Below are 21178 nucleotides of genomic sequence, written 5' to 3' on the forward strand. Positions count from 1 at the left end.
AAAACATAACATTTGTATTTCAGAGAATTACCTTATAATACTGTAAGGATTCTGGAATTAAAGTCCAGATTTTTATATTTAAATCAAATTTGAAATTAAAAGTCAAATACAGATTTTTAAATCTGAATTTAGAGATTATTTTAGTTATAGTTTTTAACTCTAAAACTGAAGTTGTTTATTCTTAATAACTTTTTTTGATTTTAAAGTCACAATTCTCGGCGGGGAAAAAGATAAGATTGTTTCCGAAATATGTAATTCTGACAATATAAGTAAAGTCTGAATATGAAACATTTTAAAGTAATGTTAAATTAAAAGGAGAAAAAAAAAGTAAATTCAAAAATAAATTCAAATTCTTTCAAAAGTCGAATTTTTGAAGAAAATAACTGAGTTGAAACTGACGTTTACAATTTAAAATAATTTTAGTTTTGACTTCTATCCTCTGAATTCTGAGATTAATCTCAAAGTGAAACATTTGACCCACATGGCCTTTGTCCTGTTCTGAATGCTTTAACCTTTTTTTGTTAAAGTGTGAATGTGTTTCACGTCCTCATAATTCCTGTTGATGTTGCTGATGTCAGCAGAGCGGCAGGTCAGAGGTCAGTGTTAAATATTAAAAATAATCAAAGTTAAATCCAGTCAGTTAACGTTACGAACGAGTGTAGATCAAAGTTTTATTAAATGTCGCTTTTATTCGGGATGAATTAAAAACATTTAAAGCTCCGTATTAATCTTAATGATCCCGTTTTTTAAATCCTTGTTGCCAAATCAATAGAAGTTAAAGTTGTGACGTAATCAAAACGCATGTTAATCTTGAACTTTTGTACTTTCCATGTGACCAAATGCCCGTTCCTCCTCTGGCTGATGACTAAGTGACTAATTTGTGCCCTGTTCTGCTCTCTAATTATTATTTTTTCCTTCCTTATTTGTCAATTTGTGCCATTACATTAAGAACATGCTCCATCAATCTGCAAATTTTGCCCTAATTGCTATATTTTCTCAAATAACCGTTTCCCCCAGATGTTGCTCATTTGTTTCTTTTCCATTTGTAATTTTTGCTAATTTGGTCCTTCAGATTTCTACTTTTTGTTTATTTATTTATTTTTTAAATTTGTGTTCTTCATACTCAAAATGTTCCCTCACATTACTAATCTGTTCCCTGAAGTAGCAAGCATGTGCACTGACATCCATTTGTCTCAAATAAAAAAATGTCATTTGTGCCATCAAACAAGAAATTAGTTAGTTCTTTAATTAGTCGTTTGTCCTTAAATTGTTTCCATTACATTTATTTCTGAACTTGTGACTTGTTTTTTATAATTGAATCAAACTTGCAAAAACTTCCCTTTAAATTTAAATGGTTCCCTCATACATATTTGTCTCCACACAAAAAAAGTTGTTAATTTATGTGACGAATTGTTCCTGCAAATTGCTAATTTGGCCACTCTGGTTTTCTATTTTTTGTTGAAATTTGTACTTTTTTCTCTTAAACCTGCCCATTGAAAACATTTTCACTTAAGTTGAACATTAAGTCTTTAATTAATATTTTGTTTCCTTATTTGTGCCTTCAGATTTGTTTCATTAGATTTAAACTCAACTTGTTCCCTTTAGTGACCTTTTTTTGTTTAATCAAACTGTTCCCTTAAATTGCTTATTTGGCCCATCAGATTTTTTCTAATTTTTTGTTGGAAATGTTATTTTCCCTTAAATAGAGCATTTGATTTGTCTTAAATGAAAAACATTTTCTCTAATTAATTCGCTTAAATGAATAACTTCAACAGGTTAATAATTTTACGAGATTTGTGCCATAACACTGGTAATTAGTTCCCTTAAATTTCTATTACATTTTTCTTTAGATTAAGATGAATTACTTTATTAATCCCGCAATTTGGAAATTCAACCTCTGCATTTAACCCATCCTTCTTTAGAAGGGAACACACCATGCACATTACTCAAGTAGTATTTAGTTCCCTTGTTTTTGCCCACAGGTTTGTTCCATTACATTTCTACTTAACTTGTTCCCTTAAGTGTCCTTTTTTTTCAAATTGCAAACAGTTCCCTTAAATTGAAATAGTTCCCTCATCCTAAGAAAGTGTTCCCTTAATAACTAAGTTGTCCAGTTAGGTGATTTTTGCACTTGGCATTTTCTTCTAAATGTGTAATCTGTTATAGTGTCTGTTTCTTTTACTTAAATCTTTTTAGTGAATTCGGTTAAAAAAAAAAAAAAGATTTGTTTTCCTAGAAGTTCAAATATTTTTTCTTCATATTTTAAAAAATGATTATTTACCTGAAGATATAACCCTTCACATTTTCAAATAGTTTACAAACTAATTTAGACATCAGTTTTGTCCCTTCAACGCTTATTAAACAGCATTTTGTATAAACAGGAACGTTTACATAAAGGCCAGATGTTGAACTGAAAGACACAAATCTGTTTAGCGACCTTTAACGACTATATACGGTCAACATAAAGCAGAAAAAATTGTTTCATATTAAAAAGAGCTGAATGGCAGCATGAAAATGTTGTTATAGTTTAATATTTTCACATGTCAGATCTATAAATGCTGTGGTTCCACTTGTTGCTTTAATTTGATTTTCATATATTTTTAAAATTTGAGTGTTAGTATCTTTTTTTAAATGCTTTAATTGATGAATTTAAAGTTATTTAAATCTTATACAGCAAAATATTTGTTTTTCCTCTCATAGACCACATTTCCTATCAACCCTGTGGCTTCGTTTGTATTGACATATACAGATAACTAAATGAATATGCATATTTATTTATTTATTATAAACTAACAAAAAGAGCAGCTTCCATTTAGTTTGCATTAAATATTGCTAAACACAATTTTAAAAATATAAGTTAAGAAAATTGAACAGTTTAATATATTGTTATATTTTTAGAAATTACTTTAAAAAAATAAATATGAATTAAAATGAAATAAAAGCGGTGCATTTGGAAAAGTCACAATGATTGACGTTTGAAATGTAAGATATTTTTATAAAAACAATTTGGACACAAACTCAATTAATCAATTTTGGGGGAAAAAATGCTGAATTATTGATTGTAAATTAAGAAAAGGAGCAGCTTCAATTTAGTTTGCGTAAAAATACAGTTTAAAAAATGACGAGTGGAGACTTTTTTTCAAATACGTTAAATTCAATTTCCTGCCTCTTTGCACATCAGTGTGTTCTGTATTATAAGCACATATTATTTATTTTGTACAGTGAAACACTGATTGACAATGAGACTGTGGTTCTTCCATCAATCAGTGAATTAATTCCACAGTTTGACCTCTGTACCTCATGACTGTTACAGTCTCACACCTTAATCAGCTGACTTGTCCATGATGCGTTTACTGTCTCCTTCTTTAACGTTACATTGACAATGACACAGAAGAAGAACATTTTACCCTCTGCAGCTTCAAACTTTAAACATTTTGAAGTTTGAGGAAGGATTTTCTTTTGGGTTAGGGTTTGTGTGTGTGTACAGTCTCACTGTGGTTCTTGTAAGTGCACGTTTTACTGGATTGCTTTTTTAATAATTAAAAGACAAAAGTTATTTCTCAGACTCTCTGCCTGTCTGTGTGTTCTCATACGTCTGTCTTTGTGTTGACCAGCGTCCATTTAGATCTTAAAGACGAGGATATTTCTTGTCATGCGGGGACACTTTGCTAAAGTGACAACATTTTGCCAAAGCGAGGACATTTTGCTAAAGCGAAGACATGATGGTATGGTGAGGACATTTTTTTTAAGAAATATCTTGAAATTTCTTTTTGATTTCTTCTTTTAAATTTGACCTTTTGATTGGTTCTCTAAGGTTTCTTTTTTGCAGTCTACTCACAATTATAGAATAATTAGGGCCCGAGCACTAACAGTGCAAGGACCCTATTGAAATTGGTCGGTTTATTATTATTATTACTAGAGCAGTGCCCGTAGGAAGTATGTATTCGTATAGTGCGAGATTGTATTTTGTTGAATGCTAAGGCCTCTTGCTAGTGTAACGTTGAATAACACAGAAACACTATCTTTCCGTCCGTATTATGCTTAGCTGTCAGTTAATAAAGTTTTGTTTTTACTGTTTTCAATGGATCAAACTGATTGCTTTATAGATAGATTATTATAACGGCAAATTAATCACTTTTTTGAGAGCTTTATCATATTCCAAAACTCACCAAACTTGGGACAAAATTCAACCCCGCCGAAAATGTACGTTTTTCATTGGTTTCAGAAATGGGCGTGGCCAAAATGACCTACTAGCGCCCCCTAAAATTGAGCCCCTAAAACAGGTTTGTCGTAGAGACACGAAATTTGGTACAGACATGTATCATGGGAAGACGCACCAAAAAAGTCTCAAGAAGCATAGAAAGAAAGAAGCATAACAATATTGGCCAGCTCCCCCAATTGCAGCTTTAATTTTGTAATAATTTTTTAAATATAATTTAAGGTTGTTTGACATCACGGATCCCTCGCCTGAAAGAAAACTGTTAACAGGTCTGTGTTTTTAAAGAATAACCCATTTTTCTTTTCTTCTTAAGTTATTTTTGTGAAGCTGATTTTGCTCTTTTCTCTGCTTGGACTCTTAACATGTTCCTGTACTGCCAGAAGCAAACTACTCACTTGTTCGCAAACACTGTGTGACCTGTTTGGAGGACTGCCAATCCCATCATTCACCTGAAGCCACACACAGTTAATCTATCCTATTAATGAGCGGCCGCTTGTCTCTGTTTCAGGGATTCCTGTTGGGATTACCACACACGCCTCAAGCTACCGCTCTGTTTGTTGTCTATCTTTTTCTTGGTTGTTTTAAGATTTTTTGGATTTCAGAGAAACTGCACTGATGACCTGAAGACAGCTGCTGCAATCTTCGACTTATTTTGGCCTCATGTGGTCCATTTTGTTGCCTGCAGGTAAGTAAAACACTTCTGAGACTTTGGAGACAGAATATGTAAAGATTTCCTGCTTTCTCACAATCTTGTTTTTTTTGTTGTTGTAATTTTGCAGTTTTCTTGAAGGAATATGTCCAAAAAATGTGATGACATGACTGCTGTAAAAGTCTGGAATACTACAGACTTTAAGTTTTCATTTTGACAAATATAAATACATTATGAGCATAAAACACATTTAAACTTTTGTTTATTACAGACGCAAGGGAGGACTTTTTGCTCAAGAGAAAGAAGACTTTTTCACATAAAAAGGATCCAGACACTAGAAAACGATCATGTAAGAACTTCTGAGAAAACTGCGGATTATTAATGAGGAATGAAAACAAACAAAGACAATAAAATGCAGGAAGAAGTGCGAATAAAAGTTGGAGCCAAATGAAGAAAAAAAGAGGATACTGGAGAGTAAAATAATACAAGAAAGTGAAGACAAAATGATGAAAACAACAAGGGGACACAACAACAAAGTCAGAAGAGATATGGACTAAAAGGGAAATACTGTGAAGTCAAAAGGAAGAAATAACAAGGGAAGAAATCCTCTGATGGGAATGAAAGGAGAAACAAAAATTAAGGAGTGATGGCATGAGACCTGGATCAACATCAACATTCATCTGGACAACACACACACACACACACACACATCTGCAAATCTGCAGTAAGTACCCGTAAGTGCAAAATGCAATGACATACCATGCTAATGTAAGCATGTCCATTTGGCTGGCTTTGTGTTTACTCCAAGGCTTAGAGTTAGCACATCATTAGCTTACCCTACTTTTTTTATGGAGTTAAAGGTCACATAAAAAGTTATGGGAAGTGAAAATATGACCAATAACACAATTGACTTTAGCTTGTCCACATGTTAGTAAGTTAACTGTCACCTTAACCAGCAGAACTCCGGTTGAAACTTGGAAAGTTGTTCAATGACTCAATGAAATGAAAAAAGGAGAAATTATAACATTATTTCAGTAATAGAGCTACTGTAAAGTAAACATAAGATTAAACAGGTAGCTTAAAGTTTAAAGAATTAGCTCACTTTAAAAGTAATGGATAAACGGGTGAAAACATTAGCTTAAAGTAATGGCTAAAGGTTAGCAAAAAAGTAACTGATAAACATCAGGAATAATTAGCAAGTACTGTCTAAACTGTTCAAATAAGTTGTCAATGTTGAATGTAACTAGTAAACTGTGGAAATAGATAGCTAAACGTCTTGGATAATATGTTTTTGTTTGGCTAAAAGTATTGGATAAAGTGTTTTAAATACTTTGGTAAAAGTATTGGATAAACTGTTGATATATTAAGCTAAAAGTATTGGATAATGTTTTGGAATAGTTAGCTGAAAGTATTGGATAAACTGCTGAGATCGTCAAAAGAATTAGATAAATTGTTGAAACTATCTATCTATCTATCTATCTATCTATCTATCTATCTATCTATCTATCTATCTTGAAACTTAACACGTTATAATGTGATACTGAGCCTTTTTTGTGTGTGGCAGCAATACGTTTCTGAAGTTTTGTACATTTGAATGTATGAATGAATGAATGAATGATTTATTTCAAATATGCAACAACAATACAATAATAATAATGCATCAACAGGAGTCAGCCCTAGTGACTCCTGCACTGATAAGGCCGCCAAGCACTCTATAAAAATGCCACAACATTTGCTTTATAAGAAGAAGAAAAATGGTCGGCGCTACAGTAGTAACTGTCAAGATAAAGGATCAAATTATGAATGATCCGTATGAACTGAATCTCTTGATTCATGATTATCATGAATTCGTCCTTGTTCCTCCTCCCGGATGCCTCAGAGCAGAGATGACGTTCTTGCTCTGCTTCAGCTGCCCCAGGTAACTGTGCTGCAACCTGATTGGATTAACCCTTTAACCTGCTTCTGACCCGGGCCAATGCCATGTGGCCGGGCCAGCTGTCCTGCTGAGAGTTTTTTTGACAAAGAGACAAAGTGATTGCCTGAACATGCAGAATGGTTACCACAACAACAACATTTATATTATTATCAATCAGTTCGTCATCGAAATAACTGATTATTAAATTATTTCTTTAATTCGATTTTTCTCCACCAATCAGGTTGCAGAGGAGGCAGTTTATACCGCTCTTATAACAATGGACGACGTCAACTGCAGCACCATGCAGAATGGCGACTGCGAAACAGCAAGGCAGGCCAGCGACATCAGCTTTAGCACAAATGTGAAGCCCGCCCCTGACCTGCGGAGAAAGAAGCTGCTGTGGCAGAACGCTGTCAGAAACGTCATCGACAAGCACAACCTTTACTCACTGAGGCTTGCTGGCGGCCTGGAGAGAGGGAGGCACCGCATTATCGTTACCGATGACTACATCGCTGACGTCAACAGGTACGCCGTGATGTCATTACTGACTAAAGTCAACACTAACTAACCAGAGAAATGTTGGGAAAGTGGAGACATTTGACTAAAGGATAGTTTTGTTAAAGCAAGGACATTTTTGTAGAGCGAGAACATTTTTGTAGAGTGAGGAGATTTTGCTTAAGTGAGGACATTATACTAAAGTGAGGACATTTTGCAAAAGTGAGGACATTTTTGTACAGGAGCAACCCAGCAAAACTACGCCCTCACATGGCGCTGCACATAGCGGAAGCCCCCTAATCCAAACTAATGTATGCGTTACCATAACTCGGATATTAATAATAATTTACAAGTTTTTGTTTAATCTTCTAAATCGTTATCTTAATTTCCTTTATGACAAATTGTATCTGAATTTCAAAGTAATTTAATCTTATTTTAGTCTTAAATTAACATTTTGTTGTTAAATGTTACATTTTTCAGGCAGATCCGAAACAAGGCGTCTCGCTCTGCGCTCTGGCAGAGGCGGCGTTCCTCAGTTGTTCGCGTCCACCCATCGAGGCTCACCGCTTCCACACGCAACTTACACGACACGATCAGCGACGCTGACTTCTTTGTGTCACCGGGGTCGACTGTGCGAGGAGTCTTCATCCCCGCACTACAACACACATTCAAGTAAAGATTGTATCTCCAATAATATTTTATATATATAATATTGTTTATATATATATATATATATATATATATATATTAGGTAAATAAAAGTTGTTTAATGTCAACTCAAACTTTTTAGTCTATTATTCTAAAATATGTATTTGTATATTTTGTAAATTTACAAATGCTTCTAAAATAGTGAAATAAATTAAAATAATTAAAGATTAATTACATTAAATTATGAATTCATAATTAGATTATGGATTAATTATAAATAATAATAAATAAATAGTTTTTTATTGAACTATATTATATTGTCTGGTATTTTATTATTTGGTATTAGTATATATAGGTTATAATGTTAGATTATATTGTTATGTAACATGTAATGTTGTGTTCTCACTGTCCTCAGGTCTCCAGACTTGGAGCAGCTCTACCAGCAGTTTTCGTCCGGAGAGAGAAGAACGTCGCTGGTCGTCACCAACGTTATCGACATCCTGACCAGGCTGCTCATCTCGCTGCTGACATGGCCGCCAGGCTGGTTGGGCCTGGCCTGTGATTGGCTGGCTGCCCTGTCAATTATCCTGTGGGTGGGGATCTGCATGTTGGCACTGACCAGGAGGGAGGTGACGTCGTCGCCGCAGTGGCTGAGGTATGCTGGGAAATGTAGTCAGAGAGGAAAAGGTGTGTGTACCGGTCTGTCTGTCTCAGCTGTGTGTTCCTGTCTGTCTCTCAGGTACCTGTCTGTGGTGAGCTGGCTGTCTCAGACGCTCCAGGTGTGTCTTGGCATGTTCAGCTGGGCAGAGAGTGATCATTCGTGGTACGTCTTCTTCTCGCTGTTCTCCACCTTCACCCTACTGCCCCTCCCCCTACTCTGGGCCATTGTCGCCGGGGCAACCACCTCTGGCCTTAACCTGCTACTGGACGTCTGCTGTCACTACGGTGACGACACCTTCATCAGAAAGGTCTGAGCTGCTCTGACTTCCTACTTTCCTTTCTTTACGTCCTTTCTTCCTTCCATACCTTATTGTGTTTGTGTTTGTATCCGTCCAGGTGTCATCGAAGGCCCTGCTGTACCTGGCCATGAACACTGCAGGTCTGTTTATTCACTACCTGTCAGACCGCACACAGAGACAGGCCTTCCTGGAGACCAGACGCTGCATCGAGGGACGGGTCCGACTGGAGAGGGAGAACCACAGACAGGTAGAATCACAGACAGGTTGAACCACAGACAGGTTGAACCACAGACAGCTAGAACCACAGAAAGGTAGAACCACAGACAGGTCCAAACATCGATAAATTGGTAGGATTACAGTCAGGGTTGGACTACAGACAGGGAGAACCAAAGACAGGTAGAACTACAGACGGGGAGAACCAAGATAGAACTACAGATGGGTAGAACCAAAGACAGGGATGAACCAAAGACAGGTGGGGCCCACATGTGTCCATGTAACTCTAAGTTCCGAGTGTCTTTGTGTTCTCCAGGAGCGCCTGGTGATGTCCATCCTGCCTCGGTTTCTGGTTCTGGAGATGACCGCTGACATGGCCACCATGGATGAATATTTGCTGCCTCACCAGTTCCACAAAATCTACATCCACCACTACAAAGATGTCAGGTAAACAAGCACACAGTCAGAGACACGCTGGTGAAAAAGGTTCATGAAGCTTATTTTGTTTACAAATTGTAAAATTACAAAAAGATGAAGGAACGAAAATAGACCCTTAGGAACCCCATAAGTATTTCCAATGGAATAATCATGTTAGTACAAGTGGACAAAAAATCTGTAGATTCAACCAAATAGAAATGATAAAAGACCAAGAATAGAACTCTGAGGAACACCACGAGTAAAGATAAACACTGTCAAAGGGGACGATTACATCGTAATATGATAATATGTCAGATTATGACTTTGCAGTTTGTACTGTTGCCATAAATTAAAGAAGCTCCAACTAAATCTAAATTAAAATATAATAGGTCAAGGAATAGGGCCCAAAGGAACTACACAAGTAAGTAGATCACTGGTTGCTAACATTATACCAATTTAATGTGATATGTCAGATGTTTACAGTTTGTTCTGCTGCCCCCAAATGGCCAGACAATCAGTTAATACAGCTTTAACCACTTGGAAAGTATAAAGGACCAATAATAGAACCCTGAGCAACACCACAAGTACAAGTACACTATCCAGTGGGACAATTTTATTTTTTTGTGTTGCTCCGTTTCTTTTAGGTGTGGAAACAGACAGCTTGTTGCATGTAAAATGACTTTTAATTTTAATTTTGTTTTGTTATTAATATTGCAGCTTTTAATGTTATTTAAGCAGCCCATTTTCATAGCTCCAAAAGTACAGAAAGAAATTAAATTCAGCAGTTTAGGACCTTTGTGTGTAATCTAATAAATTTGAATTCTACTGTTCTTAATTGGGGTTTAGTTTTCTTAATTTTCTAATCTCTGATCTCTTTACAGCATCCTGTTTGCAGACATCATCGGCTTCACCTCTCTGTCATTGATTCTTTCGGCTCAAGAACTCGTCAGAACTCTTAACGAGCTCTTTGGCCGCTTTGATAGGCTGGCAGAGGTCAGATCAACATGGCAGCCAAATTAGTTTCATGTTCACCTTGTACATTTTACTACCTTCTACTACTACTAGTCTTTTTTGTTTGTTTGAGCACATTGTTTTAAGTTTTGTTTTTATTTAGATATCTTTTATTTTGACTTCCTTTTGAACATTAATATACACATTTCACTGACTTCCTCATTTTGAAGGCTTTTAATATCTTAGCTGTTGATTTGCCTGCTTATTATTATTATTATTATTATTATTATTATTATTATTATTATTATTATTATTATTATTATCAGTGGAGGAATGTTACTAAGTAGATTTACTCAAGTACAATTTTGAGGTGCTTTTACTTTACTGGTGTATTTTAATTTATGTAACTTTAAACTTCCACTTAACTACATTTTTGAGGCAGATATCGTATTCTTTACTTCACTACATTTAGCTGACAGCTTAAGTTACTTTTCCGGTCAAGATTTATCATGGAAAAAATTGATAAATTAAAAATAATTAAAGTTCATAACAGTACCTTAAGTAGTTAAAATGATTCTTCCCTTGACGACAGTAAAATGTTGCTTACATAAATGCAGCAATAAAATAATCCAATAATATATTTGGAATATATATAACAATCTGGCCATTCTGCAAAATAAGTGATGCTGACACTTTTGTACTTTTACTTCAGTAAGGTTTTGAATGCATAACTTTTAAATGCAGTGGAGTAATTTCAATGTCTGGTATACATATCTGATTGCAAAAGAGTTGGAACGCTGCTTTAAAAAATGCAATGCGTAGAATTGAAACAAAAGTTTCACTTTAAACATTAAATATTCTGTCTTTGTACGGTATTCAATTGAATATATGTCACAAGGTATTTGTAAATAATTGAACTCTGTACATGTTGTTAATAATGACAGTTTGTGTGTGTAGGAGCACCAGTGTTTGCGTATAAAGATCCTGGGTGACTGTTATTACTGTGTGTCCGGAGTCCCAGAGCCTCAGAGAGCGCACGCTCGCTGCTGCGTGGAGATGGGCCTCAGTATGATCAGCACCATGCGGTAAAAAAAAAACACACACACACACACACACACACACACACACACATATTTACACACAGTTTCTGTGAGGCTCCACAGGGACATTAATGTGTGTTCGACTGTTTTAGTTATGTTCGTCGGGAGCTGCAGCAGGAAGTGAACATGAGGATTGGCGTCCACTCGGGTTCCGTTCTTTGTGGCGTTTTGGGTCTTCAGAAGTGGCAGTTTGACATCTGGAGCTGGGACGTCGACATCGCCAACAGCCTGGAGGCGGCAGGAGTGGCGGGGTCAGACACATGCTATTTAAAATAGAATATGTATAAAATCTATAATCTATAAAGTCCTGCAGCTCTATGGAACCAGCACAATCATGGCTAGAAGTAGAGTCAACTCAAACTTTTGTGCAGAATAACAGTTATAATGGCATAAATCATAAAAAAAGATAAAACACAAGTTGAATTTCTCTGACAATTTTTCTTATTTTTAATTGAAATAGAATTTATATATACAACACTTTTCCAAGTGCCCACAAGTGTCATTATTCTACATATTAGATTATTTCCATGTTTCCAGCCTTTCCTGTCCTCTCCTCTCTGCTCTGTGTAAACAGATTTTCAGTGAATATTTGTCACGTCACCGTTTGTCACAGTCAGCACAATCAATCATGGCTCACAGTTTCACTGAGAAGCAGAATTTAATGTTTTTAACAGGCTCTGATTAGTGCAGGGCTGCAAGGTGACTCTTTCCTCACAGCTAGAGGGTCGCCGGTTCGACTCCGGCCTGCAGCTCTTCAGTGTGGAGTTTGCATGTTCTCCACTTGTCAGTGTGGGTTCTCACCGGGTACTCCGGCTTCCTCCCACAGTCCCAAAACATGCATTAATTGGTGACTCTAAATTGCCCGTAGGTATGAATGAGAGCGGGATTGTCTGTCTCTATGTGTCAGCCCTGCGTTAGTATGGGAACTTTCGTAACTAATGATCCGCTCAAGGACCGTCCAGAGGTTTATATTTCGACGATAATGTCTGGGGGTTTTTCTAAGATAAACTGTGGAATTTTGGGCAATTTCTTTAAAGAAAACAAACCCTTTTTTGGCTGCAGGTGAAAAAACATTCACTGGAGTAACCAGGGCCCACTTTCATTATACGTCTCTGCTGAGGACGCTCAGAACCAGAACTATCTCTTGTCCTCTCAGGCAGATCCACATCTCGCGGGCCACTCTGGACTGTCTGGACGGGCTCTATGAGACAGAGGCGGGGCATGGCCAGGAGCGCAATGCGTTTCTACGGAAGCACAACATCGACACATACCTGATCCGTCCAGCGCAACGAGAGGAGGCGGAGCCGCCAAGAGCGAGGCGCCCGAGTTACGACGAGATGACGACCTGGAGCGCCGAGCTGCCGTTTGGGGACAGCCTCGGGATGAACTTTGTGAGACAAACGGGAGCATTTAAAGACAAATTGTCTACCTTCCTGTCCAACTGTCTTTTTATACACCTATCTGTCTTCCACCTGTCTGTCAAATGGTCTGTCCACCTGTCTGTCTACCTGTCTGTCTAATGGTCTTTACACCTGACTGTCCACCTTTCTACCCACCTGTCTATCCACCTGGCTGTCTACCTGTCTGTCTACCTGTCTATCCACCTGGCTGTCTACCTGTCTTTCCACCTATCTGTGCACCTTTCTGTCTACCTGTCTGTCCACCTGTTCACCTGTCACCAATGGTCCACAGTGAAGACAACGGCACTGTGTGGAGTGGATGTTGACGTTCTCTCGTCTATGCTGTTCTCTGCAGATCCTCGCCACCTTCACAAACGGCTCATTAACTCAGCTGCCCAATCATATTGCAGCACAGCAGTCGGGGTCGCGGGAAGTCAACAAGAGGGTTCTTCGGGCCATGGAGGTCCGGAGCAGCGAGCGAATGAGGAAAGAACAAATCACTAAGTTCACTCAGGTGTTCAAGGACTCCCACATGGAGGGAAAGGTAATGATGTCACTTCCTGCGGGGGGCAGGGCTGTTTTTTTAAAGTGTGGAGAATTGTCAGGTAAGAGATAATCATCCTCTCGTTGTCTTGCAGTACGCCCAAATGAGAGACGAACTCTTCAAGTCCAACATGGTCTGTTCCTTCATTCTGCTGCTGCTGCTGATGGTGGTCCAGGCGCTTATTCCCGCCCCCCGGTACACCTGTCTGTCTGTCTAACTGTTTGTCTCCCTGTCTGTCTCCCTGTCTGTTTGTCCACCTGTCTGTCCCCCCTACCTCATCGAGACCCACAGGTGCTATGCTAAGCTACAACTAGTAATATTTGGCTGCTACAATCAGTTAGCTACAAACAGCTAGCGACAAACAATTAGCTTTTTCAACATTATAAATAATAAAATGGTTCCCTGCTTTCCGTCTAACTGTTTGTCTCACTGTCTAACTGTCTGTCCACCGGTCTGTCCCCCTATCTGTTTGTCCCACCCGTCTGTGTACCTGTCTGTCTGTTTTTCCACCTTGTGTCTTAAACATGTTTCCAGGTTGTGTCCAATGGTCGCTCAGTTCGTGGTCGGCAGCAGTGTTTACTTCCTGCTCCTGCTGCTAACTCTGGGGGAGGAGTTTAAGTGTTGTCCCGCCCCCCTGCAGTCCCTCTGTTGCTGGGTTCACGAAACCAAGAATGCCCGCACGCTGCTCACACTCACCGCCATCACTATCAATTTCGGTGTCGCCTCCTCTGACATCGTGAGTCTGATGCAGATGACAGATAGGTGAAGATGTTCAAAGTTACTGACTGCCTGTCTTCTTACCTCCAGCTGTGGTGTGATTCGCCAGAAACTCACCTGAATGGCAGTGACCCCCAGCTGGCTCCGCCCACCTCCACCTGGCCTGTCTTCAACATCTGCACGCATCCAGAGGTGAGCATAAACACTTTATGCCCACATTATTATTATCATATACCTGACTTTATATTTTATCAGTAACCTTAATTTGTTCCAGTACACGGTGCTGAGCGGAGTGGTCGCCATGGTTACCTGCGCCGTGTTCCTCCGGTTGAGCTGCGTGTTAAAGCTCGTCGTCCTTCTGCTGGCCGCTGCCTTCTCCACCTACCTCATCGAGACCCACAGGTGCTATGCTAAGCTACAACTAGCAATATTTGGCTGCTACAATCAGTTAGCTACAAACAGCTAGCGACAAACAATTCGCTTTTTCAACATTATAAATAATGAAAAGGTTCGCAGCATGCTAAGTGTTTGCTGACAACAAATGGTTAGTTTACAGTTAGCTAATGTTTGCTAACTCTAACAGACTAAAATATAAGAACATTAGTTTAGTTTTATTATTATATTAACTTTTTAAACATGTTGTGTCTCTCAGGTCTCATCACTTGTGCAAGAAGGGAGTGTGTGTAGTTCTCATGGTGATGTTTGTGGTCGCTGTGCTCTACAACAGCAGACAGGTGAGTTCTACTGGGTTCTAATGGTTCCACATCTTAGCTTCCTTTATTATCGCAGAAAAAAAAATAGTAGGTCTACTGGGTTTTCAGATAGTTTAATTGATATTGTTTCTATCAGTTGATTATTCAACACACACGCACACACACACACACACACACATATATATATATATATATATATATATATATATATATAAAATTGAATAATTTCTGTATTATTTATACATTTCTTTGTGCATTTCTTCTTCATTATCCACACCTTATAAAGTGTGTCATAAAGCATATAATATATAAATGAATTGAAATAAATGAAATAAAATGAAATATGGGACATAATATGAAAATGAAAAAAAATACTTGTCACATTTTAATAATTAATCATTTTTTAACATTTTTATTAATATTCAAACATGAATACATTTTTAAAATGCATTTTTAGCAGTTTAAAAGTGTTTTAATTTATTTTTTATTCACAGTCTTAGACATTTAACACCTAATTTCTATGTTATTTCTACATTTCAAGAACATAGTATATAAATGAATAGAAAAAAATTAAATAACAAGGTAATTAAATAAATTAACATGAATGTCATAAATAAATAAATAAATATATGTCACACTTCAATCAACTAATTAATGTCTACATTTATTTAAATACTGTTGATACATTAAAATATTAGTTTATTTTTGATTTCAGAAACAAAAGTAGTTTTTCTGTTCTTCTTCGTTGGTAGCTCGAGGCGACGGCGCGGCTGGACTTCCTGTGGCGTCTGCAGGCGAGGAAGGAGGTGGAGGACATGAAGGAGCTGCAGGAGCACAACGAGTGTCTGCTACTTAACATCCTGCCTGCACACGTCGCCCAGCACTTCCTGCAGAGAGACCGCAATGACGAGGTACCTGCCACCGTGTGTGTGTGTGTGTGTTTGTGTGTCCAGGGGCCTCATGTATCAAAGAGTGCACAAGGTGGATGTGGTGATCTCCGAGGTCGAGGCAGGAAAATTAGCTTTTTGGTGCCTAAGAGAGCTGTACCATGCAAAAATAATTTTTACACATCAGTTTATAAGACACACAAAAATCATCTATTCCCTCATATTCAGAACGGCTTATGAGGGTGGAAAACTGCATTTTCCTCCATCCGCAATGTTTTTGTGTGTGCGTTGCATTGATACATAAGGCCCCAGGAGTTTACTGTGTGTGTGTGTGTGTGTGTGTGTGTGTGTGTGTTTTCAGGAGTTGTACTCTGAGTCGTACGAGCGAGTTGGTGTCCTGTTCGCCTCCTTGCCGGGTTTCTCTGACTACTACGAGCAGAGGGAGGTCGTTCATCGGCACGTCGAGTGTCTTCGTCTCCTCAACCACATCATCACCGCGTTTGATGAGGTCACACACGCACACACACACACACACACACACACACACACACACACACAGACATTTATGGACTATGCAAGTGTTGTTTACATATTTTATTATTGATTTATTTTTTTGTTTAGTTTTAGTTTTAATTTTGAAATTCTATGAATATGCAATATTATGTAATTTTCCCCCGGTATTTTACCGATTTTAATTTATTTTCTTTATTTTTTTTAAAACATTTTTTAAAGATGTTATCAAGATGTTATTTTTTTTACATATTTTACATATTTTTAATAAAAAATGTTTTTATCAATATGGAAGTTTGTTTTTTTAATGTATTTTTTCAAATTTGTGTACTTTTATCAACACACACGTTTGTTTGTTTGTTTTTTACATTACATTACATTACATGTCATTTAGCAGACGCTTTTGTCCAAAGCGACTTACAATAAGATGTATGTTTTGTTTTGTTGTTTCATATTGTGTCCTTGAAACTAAAAAAGGAAGCAGTTCCTGTTTAAATGTGCGCTAATCTTGATGCTAAGCTAACAAGCAACAGTTTCTTCTTCTTCTGCTCCTGCAGCTGCTGGACGAATGTTATTTCCAGGAGGTGGAAAAAATTAAAACCATCGGCAGCTCGTACATGGCAGCTTCTGGTCTCTCTCCTGACAGACAGGTTGGTTTATTTCCATCCCCATTAGGTAAATATATGAACTATTTAAGTTGTTTACATATTTTGACTATTTAAAAATGTTTATCAATATGTTCATTTCTTTATTGTTTTAACATTTTATTACTATTTTTTTAAAACAACATTTATTTTATTAATATATATATTTTTTGTACATATTTTAACAATTATAAAAAAAATTGTATCAATATGCAAGATAAGTTTTTTAAAATGTGTTTTAACTATTAAAATATTATCATTATCTACAGGGATCCTTTCAATATCAAATTTTCAGCATTTTTATATTTTTATAAATGTTATAAATATGTATTTTTCTTTTCATATTTTAACTTTTATTTTATTTGATCAATTTCCAATTTGTTTTTTATTTTATTTGTGTGTTCAGGAGTGTGTGGACAGCTGGCATCACCTCAGTGAGTTGGTTCTGTTCGCGCTGGCAATGCAGGAAACACTGACACACATCAACACACACACAGCAAACAACTTCCAGCTCCGAGTCGGTACGAACAATAAAAACACTTTTATTTTGAAGTCATGATGGAATTTTAATTTACGCCACATTAATGTAAAAACATTTCTTAATACCTTTATAATAATATGAAAAAACATTTGCTTTCTTTGTCTCTGACAAACAAAACAAAATGTAATGAAAAAATGAAAATAAAGTAATTGCGTTTAAATAATATTTATTGAGTAATTTTAATTGTTTATATTTTTAAGTAGTATTGGAGTATTTTGAGGTATATATTTATGTATTTATTTAAGTATTTGTTGATATTTGAATGTATTTTTTTCACGTTATATGAATTTACTAGTATTTTTAACTGGTTTAGTACCAGGAGATCTTGATGTGGTTTAGTACCAGTAGGTCCTACTGCCCTTACTTTTAACTACGCAATGTTTGACTTGTGCTTTTTATTATTTTATGTATTTTCTTATCCTGCTGTATCTTATTTTATCTTATTAGTATTTTTATTTCCATTTCCCTGTTTTAATTGACTGTTTTTACTGTTTTCAATTGTGTCTTGCTGTTTTTAATGTTTATGTAAAGCACTTTGAATTACCTTGTGTTGAAAATACACTTGCCTTGCCTTTCTTGTTAAATAAAAATAAAGTTAAATTTTTTTTTTAAAAATTGTATTTTTTCAGTGTTTTCAAGTATTTTAAATTTTTCCGGCAGGTATCGCTCACGGCCCGGTGATTGCAGGTGTGATCGGCGCCACCAAACCTCAGTACGACATCTGGGGGACGACGGTGAACATGGCGAGCCGGATGGAGACCACCGGAGTCAGCGGCAGGATTCAGGTGCCAGAATCCACCAGCTGCATCCTGGTGGAGCGCGGATTCTTACGGCGCTTCAGAGGGAACATTCACGTCAAAGGCATCAGCGAACGACATGGAAAGGTGAGAAACTGTTTTTATGTTATTAGAATAACATTAAAATGTTATTTTAAAAAATGTATTTACTGAGTACAAGAAAACCATTAAGCTAATTATTATTATTTTATTTTTTTACATGTTTTATATATAAATATTAAACAGTTTTCAGGATTTCTCAGAATAATTTATGGAGGATGAAAGCAACTAAATGAAAAATAAATGACTCAAAAATCAAACAAAAATCATATTAAAAATAAATATAGGCATTAATGACCTGACAAAATGTCATATCACTTAATATTCAGCTCTAAATTTGCTTATTAAAAATGTATTTACCTTTGCATTATAACTCATATTTATTGATTTCCTGTTTAATTTGACCTTTAAAATAATACATACATTAAAAATGAAACAAATTAAAAATAAATTTAAAAAAATATTAAAAATCTATGAATACATTTTAAATAAATAAATACATTTTAAATAAATGCGAATCTGACTATATTTTAAATTAATTAATGATTTAATAGGAGAGTAAATAAATAGGGCTGAATTAAAAAAAATCTAATTATAACAGAAATCACAATTAATCAATTAATTATTTTAATTATATAATATTATTTTTGATCCATTTAATGGCATATTAACTTGTTTATCATGCCATATACATAATACATAATACATATACTTATGTAACATATTATAATATTAATTGTCTTGTTGCAATAAAACAGTAGGAGATTTTTTTATCAAAGGAAACATTTTAGAAATCATGTTGGGTTTTTTTATTAGTTCATTAGACGACCCAGCTATTTTGTTTTATTTTTTAACAGATTCGTACGTTTTTCATGAGCAGTCAAGGCGAACGGTCCAGTTGGGTGGAGCGAGGCGGTTGGCGGGGCTTCAGTCTGAACAGGAACACACTGGGAGCAGTGGTCTACAGTCTGGTTCAGGCCAGGAAGAGGGAGAAAATGAGGGAGGAGAACGGTGGCTTCCACCCAGTGGAGGCCACGTAGGACAATGTGTTGGGTACCTGCAAGGTTTTTTTTAATCACAGAAATAATTTTTATGAGGTTTCAAATGTCGTTGAAGTCATGCGTACGTCAGACACGGTCTCAACCAACAACCTCTAGAACCAAAAAACCTCCAGCACACTCTGACATGCTCAGAAGTTGTTTAACCCTTTATCAGGCAAAGAACTTGTCGTGGCAATTCTGGTCAATTGCACTAAGTTAGTGGGTGAGCTGGCCAAGAACAAAGCACTCAATACTCTGTTCAGCACAATTTATTAGTACATTCGTATTCCATACACCGCAAAATCACGAATGACTCTTTCACAATACAACAAAGTCCCGTACACCGCTCGACTTATAACTGTTGCAGTTCCCAGCATTGATTCTTTAGTAAGCCTCAATGTGGCCCTATCTTCCTGCCCTATGCATCACATCAGGACAGAGCCCACTGGTCAACACGTTCCCCTCAGTCATGGTGTTAGAATTGTTAAGTTCACAGAGTCAGTTCCCACAATGCCTTGTGTCTTGAATACCAAGTAGGTTGCTGCCTACTTCATGTCCCACCATGCAGGAAAATCCAAATTTCCTTCACACTTCCCCCCTTTTGACTAACGTGTAGTCAACTACAAACTAGAAATTTGGTTTCAGGCCAAGGGGGAACTGTATCACTGATTGTTAACTTAGTTACACCATGATTGAGTGGGAAGAGGACAACAATGCAACAGTAATTTTAATAGGTGCATGTGAGATAAACAAAATTCAGAAACAGTGAGAAAAAGCATGGTGACGTTTCAAAATAAACAATGTAAACAATGAAAGTTGAAAATGGTGTACAGGTAAACATTCTAAAAAGTAAATAAAACATTCTAAAAGGTAAATAAAAAAAGTCAATAAAACATTCTTTAAAAAGTCAATGAAACATTCTAAAAGTGACAATGTAAGCTTAAAACTCAAAACGGCGATATATACAGCATGGCCACCCAGTACAATGTTTTGCTTTGCTTGTTTTACTGAGTGGTATAAGGTGTCTAGGGGTGTTACCATATCATCGTTTTTGGTATCTTATTGTGACCCCAGGACTCCCCCTCTCTGAAACTTGGGAGTGGGTCAGTAGGTGGCCATTAGTCCATTCCTTGGCCTGTGGGTCAGCCTGCCAATGTCCTTGTTGTTGTGCATTTGGCCAGTCTCTTGCTAAGTAGACAGGCCATTGTGCTTCGTGAATCCATGTCACCTTGTGACATCTCCTGCTACCTCTGAACAGTCCACATATCAGGTGTAGTTTTCCCTGAACAGTCCTGAAGTCTCTAGTGTTAGGCCTGTAGTGTCCAACCAGCTGCAGCAAGGCCTTTGAGAACTCCTTGGATAGTTCTGCAAGGTCAGGCATTGCGTGTCTCTCCTCTGGGCTCCATGGCGTGAAAGCAGACGCTGGCTGGCCTCCATGGTCCTGTCCCTGAATCAAATAATCCTTTTGATGTGTCGATTGGCCACCCTGCAGTGTCGATGGAGTCTCAATCCTCTGCGTTGATGGCTGGTGGCAGGGGCAGTGGCCAGACATGGGGGAAGTCACAGGCAGATCCCTCTTTGCATCACTGCAAGTATCCACTGCTGGTGCAGAAGGTGGAGATGTGTTGAGTCCATCTCCTTGTTTGAGGAGGGTAGCTGGTTCTGGCACACCCATCACCCTTGGGTTGTGGACAAGCTGGCTGTGACGTGGTGGTGGGGGTTCTCGGCCAGGAGTCATCACTGCTGTGTTGCTGGGGAGACAGTCCAGGGCTGGCTCCAG

At 37.2% G+C, this 21178-nt stretch overlaps 2 protein-coding genes across 2 annotated transcripts in view; both read left to right on the forward strand.

Annotated features, from left to right (window-relative positions):
• The window catches only part of dnajc27 (DnaJ (Hsp40) homolog, subfamily C, member 27), a 9996-nt gene extending 6435 nt beyond the window's left edge, over positions 1 to 3561 (forward strand). Inside the window, exon 7 of the mRNA XM_059328127.1 lies at positions 1 to 3561. This exon is cut by the window's left edge and continues 568 nt beyond it. The gene's annotated coding sequence lies outside the window, so the exon portion shown is untranslated.
• A 3177-nt stretch (positions 3562 to 6738) lies between these two features.
• On the forward strand, positions 6739 to 19398 carry LOC131962575 (adenylate cyclase type 8-like). Its single transcript, XM_059327520.1, has 23 exons — positions 6739 to 6786; positions 7025 to 7308; positions 7759 to 7950; positions 8342 to 8581; positions 8666 to 8894; positions 8983 to 9132; positions 9415 to 9545; positions 10397 to 10508; positions 11424 to 11551; positions 11659 to 11817; positions 12723 to 12957; positions 13322 to 13510; positions 13605 to 13705; positions 14045 to 14246; positions 14318 to 14419; positions 14502 to 14629; positions 14880 to 14961; positions 15693 to 15851; positions 16189 to 16335; positions 16895 to 16987; positions 17388 to 17502; positions 18183 to 18424; positions 19216 to 19398. The coding sequence occupies exons 1-23, from the start codon at positions 6739 to 6741 to the stop codon at positions 19396 to 19398; spliced, it is 3651 nt and encodes a 1216-aa protein (XP_059183503.1).
• The last annotated feature ends 1780 nt before the right edge of the window (positions 19399 to 21178 follow it).

The sequence above is a fragment of the Centropristis striata genome, chromosome 24 (assembly GCF_030273125.1).
Source record: "Centropristis striata isolate RG_2023a ecotype Rhode Island chromosome 24, C.striata_1.0, whole genome shotgun sequence".
NCBI classification, from domain to species: domain Eukaryota; kingdom Metazoa; phylum Chordata; class Actinopteri; order Perciformes; family Serranidae; genus Centropristis; species Centropristis striata.

Coding starts and splice junctions, on each gene's coding strand:
- LOC131962575 (XM_059327520.1), top strand. CDS start 6,739: ATGCCTCAGAGCAGAGATGACGTTCTTGCTCTGCTTCAGCTGCCCCAG. Junction 6,787..7,024: donor CTCTGCTTCAGCTGCCCCAG/GTAACTGTGCTG, acceptor TCCACCAATCAG/GTTGCAGAGGAGGCAGTTTA. Junction 13,511..13,604: donor ACTCCCACATGGAGGGAAAG/GTAATGATGTCA, acceptor GTTGTCTTGCAG/TACGCCCAAATGAGAGACGA.